Source organism: Pholcus phalangioides, unplaced genomic scaffold (assembly GCF_987345545.1).
Source record: "Pholcus phalangioides strain wild (caught in Gottingen) unplaced genomic scaffold, Ppha-v1.0 ptg000031l_1, whole genome shotgun sequence".
In the NCBI taxonomy this organism is placed as follows: domain Eukaryota; kingdom Metazoa; phylum Arthropoda; class Arachnida; order Araneae; family Pholcidae; genus Pholcus; species Pholcus phalangioides.
Window position 1 is genome coordinate 8,251,570 of NW_028301621.1, and position 18,097 is coordinate 8,269,666.

At 33.1% G+C, this 18,097-nt stretch overlaps 1 protein-coding gene across 2 annotated transcripts in view; it reads right to left on the bottom strand.

Moving 5' to 3' along the window:
- LOC149067075 (cytosolic carboxypeptidase 1-like) overlaps positions 1–18,097 on the bottom strand; it is a 67,927-nt gene that overhangs the window by 29,407 nt on the left and 20,423 nt on the right. For both annotated transcript variants that reach the window (XM_089252895.1, XM_089252894.1), the window contains 14 exons: positions 17,413–17,482; positions 17,085–17,231; positions 16,721–16,852; positions 14,867–14,998; positions 14,425–14,586; positions 14,016–14,243; positions 10,582–10,664; positions 9,885–9,995; positions 8,187–8,749; positions 7,902–8,036; positions 4,614–4,692; positions 3,252–3,408; positions 2,804–3,036; positions 568–694 (listed from right to left, as the gene is read on the bottom strand). In XM_089252895.1, the coding sequence (XP_089109021.1) occupies positions 568–694; positions 2,804–3,036; positions 3,252–3,408; positions 4,614–4,692; positions 7,902–8,036; positions 8,187–8,749; positions 9,885–9,995; positions 10,582–10,664; positions 14,016–14,243; positions 14,425–14,586; positions 14,867–14,998; positions 16,721–16,852; positions 17,085–17,231; positions 17,413–17,482 (2,359 nt within the window). The remainder of the gene's footprint in view (positions 1–567; positions 695–2,803; positions 3,037–3,251; positions 3,409–4,613; positions 4,693–7,901; positions 8,037–8,186; positions 8,750–9,884; positions 9,996–10,581; positions 10,665–14,015; positions 14,244–14,424; positions 14,587–14,866; positions 14,999–16,720; positions 16,853–17,084; positions 17,232–17,412; positions 17,483–18,097) is intronic.

Below are 18,097 nucleotides of genomic sequence, written 5' to 3' on the forward strand. Positions count from 1 at the left end.
TCTCACTGTAACTGTTAGAGTGACACTGTTGTTTTCCATATCATTCTTGAGCGCATACATCAAAATACCTTATGCCAAAATTTCATTCAGTTTCTGTGAATGGTATGATAGTTAGGGGCCCATATGTCGGGATAGTTTTTTATAATCACCCTGTATATATATAAATAATTATTATTTTTTATTTTTTTATTTTAAGAAAAGTGTATACTATCTAAAATTTGTAAGACGGACTGTATATGCATACTTGCTATAAATATTGAATTTCTGAAATTTCATTGTTTTTCGCTCCTTTGAATATAGATTTAGAAAGTAACCATCACATTTAACAAGCATTTTTGCTGGGAAAAAATTCCCCCATCATAAGCAGGCACTGTATAATGCATTATTTTAGTGTGTGTCATAACTAATGTGGATATTTTCCAAATTTTCTTGTTATAATGCTCCTCTACTTCCATAAAATCATACAAAAGGTGATTCAATGCATCCCACAATTTCAAAAAAAAATTTATTGCAAAGCCATCAACGTGACAATTTTTGAATAGCAAGGAATAGAAACAAATCACTCACTGTCCATAGGCTTTGCTGTGATAGTGAGAAGTGGAACTGGATTTCCAGCTAATGTTTTGCAGAGCTCATCTCGCTTGCAATAAATTGATGTTGTATCGTAACTGCTCAGCCAGCAATCAATTTGAGTCTGAATAAGAAAGACATTCTCATATATCTTCTGTACATAATTTTTCAAAAGCATGGCACATAAAAAAAAAAACATTAGATCAGTAGTTCTCAAAGTGTGTGTAATGGCTTCGAGAGGTGTCACCAACCTTTGTTGGGGTGTCACAGTGAGTTGGCGATATTCAAACGTGCCTGTTTGTTGCTTTGAAATGGTTCTTTGTTAGATTATTTTGGCGAGCCATGGATGAATGTTGACTGTCAGACCAGACACAACCCGGGCTCTGTCCCTTCTGGAATGTAAGGCCTTTACCCGTGTGGGTTGCATCGTGCTGGGGGAGAGTGGGGGTGCCAGGCCGGAGCGCCCGCCGGTGAACCACCAGAAAGCACCCCCCTCTCGTCACTCAAGATGAATATTGACTAGGACAAGGAAGCAGCAGACGTGGAAAGTTTGAGAACTATGGATGTATATGTTACTGCCAAAGCCAGAAGTGCGTCTGGTTTACAATAGGGCCTGCCACTTTGCAAATTGGCCAAAGCTCGATGTACTGATGTAAGACAGCTCGGTAGGAGCCAAATCCATTTTTTTAATAACCAACGTGTAATATGTCTATATAAAGCATAATATGTCTATGTGTAATGTGTCTATATGTATTGGATTAGCTCCACGTGATTAGAAAAAAAAATTGTATAAACATATATTATTTTCTGCCAAATTCTGGAGAAATAAAATTATTACCATATTGTGACTGTGGTTTGATGGGTTGCGATAACTAACGAGGACATAATCATCAAGAAAATATATGCTAACTTGATGATGATCTTAATCATGTCTTTTGTTATCAGACTTTAACCACCAGCCACTTCACAAACGGGCCAGCCAATGTCTGAAGTTTTAATGAAATTGGCCTAATCACGAAGTGGCCGGCCCCGTCGCGAATTGGCCAATCTCAGGCTGAGTGTCACTCATAAAGTAGGCCAAAAAATTTTCTCTAGGTGTTTTTTGAAAACAATACAGTTTTTCAATGCAGTGAATGCATGCAGAACAAAAGCCTGTTTTCGCAAAACTCAAATCAAAATTTTCAATACACTATAATGTAAAACCAGATGGGTTTTCAAAAATAATGTATTAATTTGACCAATTTTGCCTCCAAATGATGATGTGTATACAAGTCAAATGTACAACACTATTTCTTGCGTAGATTTATGGGTTCATCGTGCATTTTTCAACGAGTATTTTGTCAACGTAATACAATTTCTGATATTTATATTATTCTTATTAAATTAATATTTCTGATACCGTAGGATTCTGATTATCTGAGTCTTGATTAACCAAATTTCAGGTTATCCAATATACTTTTCATAAATTTATTCTAAAAATTAGGGGCAGTAAAATAATGTGTCTTGCGTAGTGACGAACTTGGTTCACAAAATACTGTAACATGTAACGAGCACTATACAGGTTGGAAAGCTTTTGGCTTAGACCAGCATTTCTTAAAAAGGCGATATCACTCTCTGGGGGGGGGGGGGGGTATTGGGGGTAGGTCCAGTCAACATTAGCTCAGATAATCAGTGTTCTACTGTGTGTCCTGAAGTCTTATTTAGTCAATAAATGAAAAGAACTGACAGATTACATTTACATAAACTGATCTTTACAAGCAGCAGCAAAAATGGTTAATTTTCCATAAGTGTGATCAGCGCCAACATGGCTACCTTTTTTTAGCACCAAGCATTAACCATAACCAATAAGACAGCCGACAAAGAACACATAAATCCAATATGTGGAAAAATCAATCAAAATATGTGGGAAATGCAGAAAACTATGAATAATTTCTATCCAAAAAAATTGAATTAACGAAAAATATGGCTAATTAATGCAGTTGATAAAGGGTTGCCAAAACTAGCAAATACCAATTTTGCTGTCAGGAATGCTAATATTGTCATGAAAAAAGTCACCACACACTGACCACGCTTATAGAGAATTAACCGCAAAAATGTCACTTCATACACAGAAATTATAATTGCATATTTTCTTTTGTTTGAAGCAAACTCAATCAAAACTAAGTTCTGATAAATGTATAAGAATTTCATGCGAAATAGAAATGAAAATTAGCGACAGAATCATAAAAGTTACCTGCAATGCTGAATATGTATAGGGATAATGATAAGCAAGATAACAGACATCGTTGTCATGTGGGAAGTTTACAGTGAAAGTCAGTGTAAAATATGGTTTATCACGAAGTGAGGACATAGTAGATGCCCCAAGAATATAGTGGTTTCTAAAATAGCAAATATCGGAACCAGTCCTTGTCCAACCGTTCTTGCCCTGTTTAAAACTTTTTACAGAAAACATGACAGGATACATGCCTAAACGGTGAAAGAAATATAATGGAGTAAAATATTATTTAAAATGAACAAAGGTTGGCAATATCATAATTTTTTCAACACAGCATAATGAAAAAGTTTTTGATGCATTTTTTGATTAATTGGTAAAATTTTAGTACTTCTCAATATGAAATTTAAAAACTTTTTAAAATCGTTGCCAGGTAACAATTATTGATGGTCTCATTTAAATTAATTACCATCATTAAAAAGACTAGTTGATTTCTCCATATTTATCACATTGAAGACATATGGAAAACCAGCTTCCATTCCAAAAACTTCGAAGTAAAACCACTGATGATGACTTTTGGAGTTGACATCTGGATTCAATATTAAATCATATTCTCTTCCACCTCTCTGCAAAGACACATTCATTACATTGAAGAAAAATATCAAATCACACATTTATTTACATCATGTATATATACTGAGAAAAAGCCATTTATACATACTAAATTGTTATTTAAGTACAGTGAAAAATAGATTCTTCTGTCTAGTGAAGATGAAGTTTGCTAGCTATGATTACACAAGGAATTATGGGAGAATTCACATAGCCAAAGTATTGAATAAAACTATCCAGAAATGAACAATATATCACCATGAACACAAAGAAGCCAAAGACATTGTGTTGCGCTTTTATGAATGAAAATACCTTTATGAGCAGATGGAAGTAGTAGTATCCAATGATCATAAGAACATCATATAGCTGTTTTGAGGTTATTATAGCTTCCCTTTCTGCTGTGGAAAAAAATTAAAGGTCTAAGTAAATGGTCTGTTATAGCACAGACCACTTGCTAAAGAGCGGACTTGAGTCCAGAATGTAGCAAATTTAAGTTTTAGAAATACTGATCTTGAGTATTTCTTTGATTTATGCATAATCGATTCCTATTTGATTCAATCCTCTTGTGATACTGGCATGATATTGAGTAACCAAGAATTTTCAATGCATTGTCATGGGCCAAATCATTTGATGTCCATATATATATGATGTATACATAAGAATTTCATCTATTGAAAGGAATTCTTTTTTAGCGAGTAGTAGGCGAGGAATTTCCAACGTGAGAATTGAAGTTAACCCCTCATTAAAAAATACTAGTTTTATAAACCTGTATGTCAAAGGTAAATAGCACTATGTCATCAATATTGGATAATGTTATTACAATTTTCTGTGCTTTCATTTCAGTACACATGAGATAGGGCACTAAGTCCTATTTCAGTGAATAACATATATTAATTTTAACAAGCTAGCTCCACAGCAAGACATACTAAAAAAATCTTCAAATGACTCTCCTTTAAAATTCCCCTTTTGTGTGGCATGGTGCCTTTTACCTTCAATGTACAGAAATATAAAACATTGATATTCAAAAATGAACCAAAAGTTTTGAGGATTAAAATTACATTGGAAGTTGCTTACCAATGCCATTCACCTAATTTAGTACCTTCATAGTTGAAAAATAAATCAACATGGATGACAAAAATATTTTTGACTCAAAAACTGTCAGAATTGTTCAAGTATTTTGTGATATAAACCAAGGGAAAACAATCTTTTTAAAAAGTCATACCCAGAATGCTTTTCTTAGATTTCCACTTTCGAACCTGGATTCAAATGTCAGGTGCTCTGGAATAACATCAGATTTAATCCTAAAACAGGAAAATATTCAGTTGAAGGTATTCAATTATCAAACTTCCTTGCAAATCTATAATATTCATAAATTATCTTCAAGAAATTGTTATTCAACTATTCAATTATAAATATAATCATAATAATAAATCTACATTCTAAGAATATAAATCGTTCTTGTGAAATTTGCCTAAATTATGTCCCCAGCAGTTTACAATAAATATATTCGGTAAAAAACTTCTTTTTCTGTCACTTTCTAGTTATATTCCTATTTCTGACATGTTGCAACTCTATTTATAATTTTTCATCAATAGATTTTTTAAATTAACTTGAACATATTTTAATATCTTAAGAAAATGTCCTTCTCTTGGCTATCCATAGCCCATTTTTCAAGTTTTACAATGATAACTTTCTATCTTAACCTCTTTAATCTTTTTCTTCTTGCTGCTTCTTTCAATGAAATGTATTTTTTCCTCCCTAATGCAAGAATCCACCGAAAGTGAAAACCAGGGGATTTTATGAAAGCAGGAAAAAGATTATTCTAGTCAGATTAATTTTTTGTTTCAAATACAAGGGATTACTTGCAAAAACAGGTTTTAGCTATTCAATAACAAAGACTATGTGGTATATGGAAATTGTGGGAGTCTATTATTGAATATTAGTCATTACAGTAGGTAGCCATTTTTCCAAGAGGAACAAGCATTTGATACCTTGTTTGTTACTCGTTTCAAAACAAGCCAAATTTTTTTGAATGACAGATTTTAAAACTTCCTACATAAGGGACTGTATATATATAATTTTGTAGGTAAGACTGTTGTGTCAGAGCCAAGGGTGCTCGAGCGTCCCAGTATTTTTTGGCATGTGTCCGAGCACACCAGAATTTATTCAAAAATCAGAATTTTTACATGAACCTCAAGCCGAGCACCACGGGTTTCAAGCACTTCCGATGCCCCTGAATTTAATCCCCTCCACTTAAATTGAGTATTTATATTCTAGCACCAAATCAACGATGTAGAATGAAATATTTTTCAAATAAAGAATACAAAATGAGAAATTGATCCTCAAGTGTAACATCTTCTTGTCGAAAAAGAACTATTGGGAACAGTATAATAGACAGATAATTATATAATACAAAGGTTTTTAATAGCTGACTAATGTGAAGATATATTTGGAAACAGAAAATTCAACTGCCCCTGCAGGAAATCGAACCCACGTCCTTTCACTTTCCTAGCCCTAGACCACTAGACTACAGAAGTAACGAATATCTCAATCTTTCCTTGGAGCTTGTGTGCACTGAATGGGACCATACATGTACAGTCGGACACAATTCAGGCCAAAGCTGACAGTTGGAATTGTGTCCAACCATCTATGTATGGTCACATTCAGTGCACATGAGCGCCAAAGAAAGATTAGTGACATCATCCTTGGATAACTATATAATGTTTAATAAACTGTTAGCCAACTATATAACGCCAAATTATCATAGGCTTGAACTTGTATCCGGTTCATCAGCCTGCTCAATATTTGCCACTCTATCTCAATGAGACCTATAAAAATATTGGATTTAGCATGTGAGAAATATATGATTGAAAATATTTTCACGTCACCATATGTTTCAATTCAGAGAGACTTCTATTATTTCAGAAAAAACACATTTTCAACATGTTTAGTTTTTTATCAGTGTCGCAAAACATGAAAATGTCTTTCTCTTGGTATTAGGTAACCATATAGAAGGTTTGATTATATGCTTGGGGAAGGGGGAGTAAAAAATAAAAAAAATTTAGATTTCTTGGTTTAAACATTTCTGCAGCTGGATGTTGCATCTAAAGACTTTGCTTTAAAAGTCTCTCTGTGCAGTGGCAAAACAAAAACAAATTGTAAATCTGTTGTCCCCATAAAATTGACAAAAGGAATGAGAAACACAAATAAAAAAGAAATAAAAATGCAGTTGAAATTTTTTTTTCAGGGTATCAGCTTGTCCAAGTTGAAAATGAGCTACCAAAAATAGATGGAATATGCTGTGAATGTCAAGTTAAGTTAAACTTGAATTAATTTTTTTAATTTTGAACAAACTTCATTGCTGACTATACTTTACTTTATCGGTAGGCGAAGAAGTGTGCCAAGAATTTTTTTGGATTTTTTGGTCAACATTCATTTTTGATAACTTTTTGTTCATTTTTTCCCAATTTTGTGACAATGACCCTTATATAAATTTTACTAACGCATCTACTACTATAACTGCACACTTCATCCTTGAGAGAATTCCTCAGTGGCACTTTTAATGAATATGATGGAAGGTGCTGAGTTCAATAGCATCTATAGTTCGATGAATAGAGCTATGTGTTTTGAGTTTATAATATACTTAAGGCCTATAATGACAAAAATAAAATAAACTGAACTTGGGTTAATGATCCATAACAAATTCGAAACAATAAAGTTCCATGAAGCAAGTATTTGAAAAAGAAATATATACAGAGTCTTATCATTGTGCGATGGGCATTTCCCAAACCGTTGGTTTCTGAGGCAACTTCCAATTAGAAAAAATGTTTTAAATGATGTCCCCCATCATCTTAAATACTGTTCACATAAAAAAAATTAATAAAAAAGTTTAAAAATTTACAGTCCCTCTAACTTCCAATTACAAAGTTCTGTTGTCCTGTCGCTCCTGAGGCAAACAGAATTTTTTTTCCATGTTCCTATGCGCAATATTTGCTGAGATATCCGAGTTAAAAAATCAGAGAAAAGTAGGAAAGAACAGTATAAACTCTTTTCCCTCATTTATACTGTTCTTACTCCCTTTTCCTCTGATTTTGGAATTCAAATATCTCAGCGAATATTGCACTTGAAAACATGGGAGAAACATTTTGTTGACCTCAGGAGAGAAGTTAAATTATGCATTTAAGAGAATGGAAACATCATTTGAAACATTTTTTATAATTGGAAGTTGTCTCTAAAACCAACAGTTCAGGAAATGGATAGTGTATAACAGCACATAATAGAGAGAAAATTCTTATACGAAAAATAATATGCACCATATTAATTTTATTTGTTTTATCACTACCATTAAACCATACATACACCTCGTAAACATTCATCGGGAAATTTCTAACAAATTGGTACATGCTGTATGAATGTGTGGCCCTAAAGTGTTAATATCAGAGTTATGAATCATTAGGGTTTCATGTGTTGTTTTAGCACTTAAAAACTTCCGTAATAAATTATTTCGTACCTTTCTTCATCACAGTTTACAAGGCTTGTATTATGATAGGCACTTTCACTCAACAAGCTGTCCAAACTATATATTTCTTTGAAAACAGACGAATCCCTGTTCACCATATCTTCTATATGCTTCACAGCATGTTTTCTGGGAAAGTAAAATGATAATTTGAAATACCATCACCATTTTTTTAGATATCATAAATACAGACATATTACAGAAATGAAAAAATACAGAGAATAATTTTTCTATTTCAGCTTCATCACACAACAATATAAAAAAAAAACCATAAAGTACCTGACCAAGCCAGCTGGTGCAGAGTAAAATTTCACGAGTGATTCTTCACATGATACTAAACACTTCGAATCTGGATAAGCAGTCTTCACAAAAGGCAACACAGAGACAGTCCTTGAGGCAAAAGATTGGTAGCAGGCAGTGCTGTCCACGCTGTCCAGAAACTCTTTGGACCGCTTTTCTTCCTTAGCACTGTCAACCAAACAACGGACTTCACTTGAGGTGAAAATACTCTTCTTTTCTACTTTCTTGGATATGCTAACCTGCGATAGCATCTTCGAAGGGGAGTTCACTAAGTTATTACAGGTGCCACAACTCACGGGTGGCGGAGGCGGTGACACTGATGCTTGTTCTTTGGTTATAGAACAGTCGTATGCAGCAGGTTGGTCCCTTAAAGTAGTTCTGTTTTGCATAGACTGCTGGTTCGGGGAGCTATCGCTACCATTGGTCCAATTTAAAGTTGAACTAGCTTTTCCATCATTTGCCACTAAGGAAGGTGCTATCTCATAAGGTGCTGATGGCTCGTAACTCAGGAACACTAGTGGCTCTTGAAGCTTGATGCTTTCCTAATTAAAAATAAATTTAGGAATATATACAGGGTATCTCATAAATTTAAAAACAGTTTGAAATTAATGAAAGTTGAAGGAATTTTTATATTTGAATCCGTTTTGCAAAAAAAGTTACTCTCACGAAGGAAGATTTCTTTTTTTGGTGTAGGAAAAACTATTTAAAATTTTTGTTGATAGAGGATGCAGACTAACAGCTCACACAGAGCCCTCTATCCCCAAAAATTTGAAATAATTTTTTTCTTGTATCACGAAAAAAATTTCCCCTTCTGAAGAACAATTTTTTGCAAACCAAATCGAAATATTTCAATTCCTCTAATATTTATGAATATTCAAACTATTTATAAGGCATCCCGTATATGGTGCTCATGAAACATATTTTTGAATCCCATCATTATGAAGAAAAAGAAAGGTAGGCTGATAATATTTCAAACCATAATACAAAAACACAAAATGACATATAAACATGTCAATGGAATATTTAAATCAGAGAGAAATGGCACCCTGTTTATGTCAGGAATCGATAAATCTACTGCCCAACATGTTTGGGGTACCCAAAAAATTTGGACCAGGTATGAATTTTTTCAATCACATGCCCAACACTGGCATATAAATTACTGATTTTGGCATGTATTATTTCAAATTACATGCCCAGCATGTACATTTTTGGAGGATTGTCCAACCCTCTCTCTGGTTCATGTCACTAAAAGTTACAGCAATCAGATCAGAAATTAGTCTTTGTGACAATCAACAGATGAACAGTAAAATAAAATTTGAATTAATTCAAGTTATATTAGATATAGTCGAGCCAGCTTATAATGAAATCAAATATTACAAAGTGCTGGTTATAAAACTTTTTTTTGTCCCAGTGAACCTGCAATACCGAAATAAAATTTAAAATATTGCTTCTAACAAATTTTTGTATTTATGAATATTGGGTATAACAAAATTTTTGGCAAGAACAGAACTTTTTTCAGGAAGTAAGGTCCATAAAATTGGAAGTTTTTTTATTCAGAAACATGAGAAAAAAAATGTATAGCAGACACATTTTAACTCCTGAATTTAACAATTAAATCTCAGCTGGGTGATTAATTAAAATTGCCAAATGATTCATTTAATAAAACAACCTGAATACCTGGATTATTTTCCCTTCTTTGTCTTCTTTAAGTTCATCAAAGAAAGATCGAAACTGTCTAGCACAATCTCCTGAGCTGAATCCTGCTTGATCAGAGTAAGGGTCGGAATCCTTCAGGTAAAAATATAAAAAAAATTTACAAAATAAACTGGACAGAAAAGTCTTGGTACAAAATTCTTATAAAAATAAAATATTACACACATAGAATATAGGTTGATTCAAAACTCAGCCTATGTGATTCTGTTTTTTTTTTTGTTTTGTGTGTGTGTGTGTTTTCTACCTCCCCTAAAAGTTTGTACAATGAGTTTTGAATCACCCTATATAAATATTGACTTACTCTAGAAAAAATTTCCACACAGTAAGACTCATTATGAAATTTGCTACTTAGGAAATTTAACTTTCCTAATTGATTTTTTTTAATCTAAAAATATGACGTTCACATTTTTTTTCATGACATTTTCTTGATACAATCGATGCTCGATTTGACAAGCCTCTAATTTAAGAAAATTAACAGGTTTTATAATCTAAAAGTCTTGTGATCCCAAACAATATGCCATTCATTTGAATGTCATTCCCATTGAAAAACCGATTTTTGTCTGTACAAGTTTGTAAGAACGAGCGTCGAGTGTGCTATGAATTTAAGTAGCAAGTCATTTGTAGAAAAGTGCACATGAAATGGATATTTCTTGAAACAAACCTGGTCTGAATAGCCCTCAGATTCAAAGGATGAGGAGTTTGAAGATATCTGGCTGTCACTATCTGATATTATGTTTTTTGTTTCTGAAAAAAAAAAAACACAAGTGATTTTTTTTCACATTAAAGGAAAAGGTCTTGAGTAACAAACTGGAAATTTGACAAGTACTAAATATAAATGCATGGAAGCAAAATTTTTCAAATTTATACAGCTCCAAGATTCATCAACGCATTCACATTGTACAGTAGACACTCGATAATCCAGCTGTGAGCTAGTCCAGCCCATCCAGTAATCCAGCAATTTTATGCTGGTTTTCTTTGAGTATAGAAGAGGAAAACACGCTGCTGTGCATGTCTGTTGAATGCAGACGTTTATATCACAGTGCGAGCCTTTTTATCACATTGAGAAGCAAGATTTCTGATTAAAATAACCAATTTATAAATATGTGAATAAGTCCTGGTTGTGTAAGTACAATTACCATATGTCCCATTCTGCCAAACAGGATTTATGGAAACTGGACAAGACCATTTTTCTTTCCAACATATCAGGTTTCAGAATTTTAAATTGAGATTTTTTTCAATTGTTCTGAAAAAGGATTTTTTCACCCACACACACACACACACGCACGCACACGAGCTTTAAAATAATATTTCTTTACTCAGAAATTGTGAGGAGTCAAAAGGGAACTGTGTAATGTGTGCTGCGAATGATGATACTTTTTATAATACACAGTGCGAGGAAAGATAATACACCTCTTGTTTAATGTCTTCCAGCTGAGGAACTGTGAATCAACAGTTGAAAGAAATTGACCAAGAACTGGAGAAAGGAAACTTTTCTCTTACCTTAAACATGCCTTCATTATTGGAAAGTTATTGCAAAAGAAACACTACACGTACTACATGGATTATAGTGATCAGCCTGATTAGGAAATTGTGAACCCGAATACATAAATTTAATTTATTATTTATTCAAATTTTTTTATCAATAAGGGAGTCTTCTGACCTCCAACATAGTCTCGCAGATTGATAATGATAACTTATAGGCGGAAAAATGAGTTTGATTCAACTTCAGCTACAAAATACATAAAAGAAAAAACTTTCAAAGAAAAAAAAAAAAGATTAAATAAACAAAAGTCCAAATAATTTTTTTCCATTTAGCAAAACTGATAACAATACCCGAATGACAAGATTCCCAGTGATTCTAATAACCAACGTCTGCTGTATTTGCATGGGCTTTTCAACCAACTTTCAGTAATCTGGCAATTTCAGTGATCTGGCTCCGCCTGGTCTGATATGTGCCAGATTAGTGAGAGTCTACTGTATTTAAATTGCATCTCAGTTGCCTGATGCAAATACAGCTCATCACACGATGTGAATGGGTTAAAGAAGCCTAATAAATTCTAGTCACTTCACCAGAAAATTTTATAATAAAAGATAAATGGATAGTATACTAAAAATTTATAAATTCATCGAAAAGCAAAAATAAATAAATAAAAAGCTGCATTTTATCTAGTTAAAAGCACATGAATTATTGCTATAATGACACTACATTTGGTTTGGTGAGTTTGGCTTTCTTCCCTTGTTATTTATTGGAAGATCTTAACAAGAAAATCAAATTACAGTGTATGCTGCTTAATGTGATCACAACGAGGCTTGGGCTCTCTGATAACAGTAAATAATTATGTCTGAAAGAAACCCAGAAGCAAATGTAATGACCATACATCCCATTCAAACAAATAGGATGCATGAAAATAGTATCACTTCATTTTTCTTTCCCACATAACTAGTTGAAAATTTTTCGATGGGTTTTTCCCATTGTGAGATAAGTGACTTTTTTTCTCAGCCAGAGATATCAAGGAAACAGTTATTTTCCGAATATTATGCTGAGGTGAACTCGGAAAGAAAAGCCATCATGTCTCCGCTGGGACTCGAACCCATACTGGCCCTCTTGCATACCGCGCAAGCATGCTACCATCTACACCACTGGAGACATGACCCTGCCTTCCTTATTTCACGCCCTGCGACGTGAGGCACTGAAGTAGAGGCATTAGTAGCCTCTCTTAGCTTCAGGAAATGGCCCTTGGGTGGGACGGTTTAGAGTGAGATAGGTGACTTTTTTTCTCAGTGCCTCGCGCCACAGGGCATGAAATAAGGAAGGCATTGTCATGTCTCCAGTCGTGTACATGGTAGCATGCTTGCCCGGTATACAAGAGGGCCTGGGGTCGAGTCTCGGCGGAGACGTGATGGCTTTACTTTCAGAGTTCACCTCAGAATAATATCCGGAAAATAACTATTTCCTTTTCCCACTGTTCTAAAACAAGGTATTTTTCCTTTAAGCTAAAAAAAATCCTGTTTTTTTTATACATTATTATTTAGCCACTGTGAGGAGTTAGAATAGAACCTGAAACATGCATTATTTTCTTAATGTATGGTACGTTCCTTAGGTCCTTGAGAGTAAAAGCAGCTCCACACATACATGGATCACAGCGACTACCATGGCCCAGTTACATTAAGTGCGGAAATATTAGTAAACAAGGAAGGACATTCCGAGCTCCTACAGTCTTGATAATAATAACTTATATAGGGGAAAAAATAGGTCTCATTCTGCCTGGCAGCTTCAAAATAGACAAAAAAGAAATTGATGATATGAATCAAAGTCCTGATAAATATAAACAGAATTTTTCCTATGGTATAATATTGGTCTGTTTTCTACTTGGCAAAAATGATAGCAATATCTGTGATTCCAATAGCTGTGTCTACTGCATGTATATGAAATCATTGTAATTCCCATTACAATTCAGCGCATCCCCAGTCTATTTTTCTACAAACAACTACAGTGCAACCTCTCTCAGCCAATACCAATTTAGTTAACCTGGCTACTTTATAAATCAACCTAAAAAAAATTCTGTTTTTAACTTGATAGCATGAGTGGGTTTCATTAAATATTTTACTACATTGTGGGTGTACAGAAATTTGTTGCATGCAACTCCCTATTCCATGTATAAAATTTAATCACCTAATTTTTTATTGCAATTCATCAGCCCAATCTTTAAAATATTATTGGCACAAAGCAATATTTCTCTATGAAATACCTAACAGTTTCAGTGTGCAATACAAATTAATTTTGTGAATCGGTTTTAACCTCCTCTCATTCCATTGGATTTTTTCTCTAAGCTGGTTGACCTTCAGTCCCAGTAAGACAGGTCAGGAGAGGTTCTAGGATATATCTATATTTAAATAAGCATGTTTCTATTTTAATCAACTAAAAAAAGGTATGTCAGACCTTTAATTCTTTCTTTAATCAATGGTAATATGATGACTCTACTTTAAAAATCAAATGAATAGTTGAAATTTAATTAATGGTAAAAATAATTTTTTTATGAACATGAATCAATTTACAGAAATTTTGAAGTCACAAGTAAAATTTAAAAAAAATACCTGCATACTCGAAGTGATCATCAAATTTCTGATCAGGGAGATTGAAAACGGCCAAACCATTGAATCTAGAAACAGGCAGGGGCCTGGGTGGTAGACATCTCTGTACAATTGTGCTTGCTTTCATAACCATACGATCCCAATGATTTCCAGGAATCAACACGATACTCCGACACCAATTTAAAAGAACAGTCACTGCTCCCGCTGCATTCAATGCTTCCCGACCAGATTCTGCAAAGGTAAAATAAAACAGATTTTTAAAATAAAATGAAAACATTTCTCAAACATGTTGCCTAAACTGCAGACACAAGCTACTTTGCAAAGAGTTGAGACTGAGCATTGACCAAAAAACATACATGAAACCAAATCAAAAACTGAAAGTAAAAGCCATATTCATTGGAAATAAACTTACTGATCTGAGTCATATGGAGAAGTGTGTGCAGAACAGCATTAAATGCACGAATCATTCGGCTAGTCCTGATTCTACTGGTACCAGGTGAATGATTAACATTAAACAAAACTTGCAATAGATGCTCTGTCACTTCTTTCTGTACAAACTGTCTAGCAGCATATCCTAGAAGGAAAAAGGAAAATATAGTATATTTTATATTTATACAATAACAAAGAATAAATCATTGTATTTGTCAGTGAATTATAAGCTTTATTTTTTCTATTGCATCTGAAAAACAGGTTGCATCTATGTCACCATTTCTAAGTATTTCACTGATTGCACAAAAAAAAGGGATACATATATAGTTATATATAGGATGCTTATATAGTTTCACACAAATATGATAATTTGACGCTTCATTGATTTTTTTATACGATTGGTCAACTTCTAAAAATATTCTTACTGGATCTTGTAGCTAATGAAATCGCTTCAAGTGAATACATGACAGACAAAGTCATCTTTCTTCTCGGTGTGTCAAGAAATGTCAGCAAGTATGGAACCAAATCAGCTTTACTCAACTGAGTAGCATTTACAGCTATAAATAAAAACAGAAATGAATAAATATATATATTTTTTTAAAAAGTCATATAAAAAAACAATGCTATACAATAAGATGTATATATAAGTATGGATTATGATCAGAATCTCTTTATAACCAGTGATTGTGTAAGAGCTAAAATTAAAGAAGCAAAAAATATTCTGTTATAGCGAGCTGAAAAAATATGAAGCATTTTAACACCCAGTCAGACATGTGACTTTAAATATTATATGCACAAATTATTATTTTACATGTCCAAAACTTACTCCTAAATGTTACCAGATTTACCTAGGTATTTCACTGTGAAATCATTTCTCATTTTTTAAAAAAGTGTACGAAATAGCTTCATATGATAGTTATTCGCACAATGTTCATAAAAAAAAATCATAATGACCACACAAAATTATTATTATAAAATCATCTGAATCAGCTTCATCACTTCTGCAAGTATTGATGTGATGAAAACCAGCAGAGAGTTTCCGAATCTTATTTGTTTTACTGTCTCAGAAATTGTTTTTAGATTTAGGGTCAAATTTATTCATTTTTTAACTATCGATCCTGATTTTTATAAAAATTAATGTGGCCACGAACTGAAAAAAATCTAAGATCAGTGTATAAAGAGACTAGGATAAGTATTTTAATTTTTTGTGTTTTTTTATGTGCCTGTGTCAGACATGTAGTTGAAGAAACTACATGCTCAGTAAGAATTTTTACAAGCGCTGGGCATGTCAAGCCCTGTTGTAAGCATTGCCCTGAGATGCTTCTAACAAAGAATGTGTCCGTCCTTTATTAGAAGTAAAAGTTCACATCCCTCCCCTTTATATTCTTAGGCTTCCTTCCATAATATACACGTGTGTATATGTGACGATTTTATTTGACTTTCATCTTGCCCAGTGACTATGACAGTGTCATCACCAGGGCTTATTTGGCTGCAATTTTTTTATTTGCTGTTCAAAGTCCCTGAATAAATCATGCTAAAAACTTTACAATTAGCCAAAAAATTTTAATGAGTTCACATACAGCCGTGGAAGTGAGAAACTATACAATAATTCAAAATTGTAATTATTCAATCCATCCGCTAAAGTGCTTTGAAAATACCAAATTCTATGCAAAGACATCTTAGAGCAGTGGGTTTCAAGTTTTCTTGACTCACAGAGCCCTTTCTGGTCTATAATTTCTATGGCGGAGCCCCGTACGGATATTTTTTATTTATTCATCAAAGTTACTGATTTATTTTTGTTTAAAAATATTTATAATTTTTTTTTTTTAAATTCACTGTTATTTTTATGTTTCTTGAGTGGCCACGGAGTCTCTGGGGAATGTGCATGGAGCACCAGTTGAGAACCACCACCTTAGAGAATCTACTGCTATGAAACTAAAACTCAATTTTATGACCGAAGTCCTGTTCATTTGCTAATATTAGAAAAAAGGATCCAAAAGACGATTACAATACAGATAAAACAGAAATTCCCTTATAACGAGAAGTCCACAATATAATAGTATCTTTTACTTTGATTGAGAGCTCTCATTTTAACAGACTTTTACTATGTGTGTTGAAAGTACGCACATTTCCTAAATAAAAATCCCCATTCATTCATATAAAAGAAATCATTTGAGGAATTTTTTTCTGTCACGATTTCATGCATACATAACAAATATATGAGCTTCAACTTAAACAGAACATAACTGAAAAGAGGAAATGAAGAAAAAAACACATACAACTTATAAGAACTCTTTTCAAAAGCATGAGGACTGAATTCAAAACTTTTGGGCGAAGGGTGTAATATCTAATATGAGCTATGATCACAGGCAGCACACCAAGAAGTCTAGCTTTCATGGCGAACTTCTTATCTACAAAAAATTAAAAGACCTAATTAAAAAAAAGTACATTTGAGATAGTTACTAATTATAAGATTTCATAACATGCATTTAAAACCATATATATACAGTATATATACTAAGAAAAAACATTTAATAAAGTTAGCAAGATAATATTGGACATTAGAGAATATCACCTCTCATCAGAACTTTAAAGAAATATATTATTTTTTAATTAAAAAAAATAATTGAACTTTCAAATAACCTCTTTTTCCTATTTTTGCTGCTACTGAGTATAAGCATGAGAGGAATTCATCGGTGAAATTGAAAGGCTGGTGGCTTTTAACAACCAGTTTCAGCAAGGGATTCACGGCGCCACAGTTGGCAAGAGTTTGAGCTCTGTCAGCCCTCGCTGAAAAAAAAATTATAATTACTTAATTAAAACTTGAAATTTTCTATGTGTGATTCATAGCTTACATCCCAGTGGCTTATTTGCCAGAAATTACAGCAATAAATTTGGCTTATCTGACACTATAATGCCACTCCAATAAATATGCTGATAATTGGCATGATAACATTATTGAAGGGTTTACCTGATTTGCGTCTCAGCATCTCTTTCATAATCATCACTACCAACTGCTTCACATGCTGATCTTGAGTGTGCTAAAACAAAATTTAAATGAGTGCAGATGAAAATGTGTTTCAATATTCATGGATTCATAGAATGATGAATATGATGCATTTAATTATCTAACACTATCAGTTGAAGTTTTTCCATTCAAAGTTTGTATTCCTGTAATTTGTTTGAGTTAATCATTCAATTCAAAAATAAAATAATCTTTGATGTGGAATTAAATTTTATGGTGAGAAATCATTTGGTATGAATTATTCGACTCTATCGCTGTTAATACCCTATCAAAATCATTGTCACACCTGATGTATTGCTGCTACAAGAATTCAGGGTCGCTTCAATATTTCCCTACTTTTTCCCAAGGGTATTTTAGAGCTGCTAAAAAATCAGGCTCCCAACAAAATTAAGTACATAACAAATATCTATAAATTTTATTCTATTTTTCCAAGAAGAATAGAAACAAAAATATCCTCCCAGAGCTATTTCACAGTGCAAAGAAACCAGCAATTTTTTTCAAACCAGCAGGGATTTGAACTTAAATTTATGAATTGCTATCATTATTATTTTTACAATGCTCTACACAAAAGTTCTCCTTCAGAAGTTTCTTTCTACCACCTTCCAATATTTTCATTCTGGCTGCGAACAAA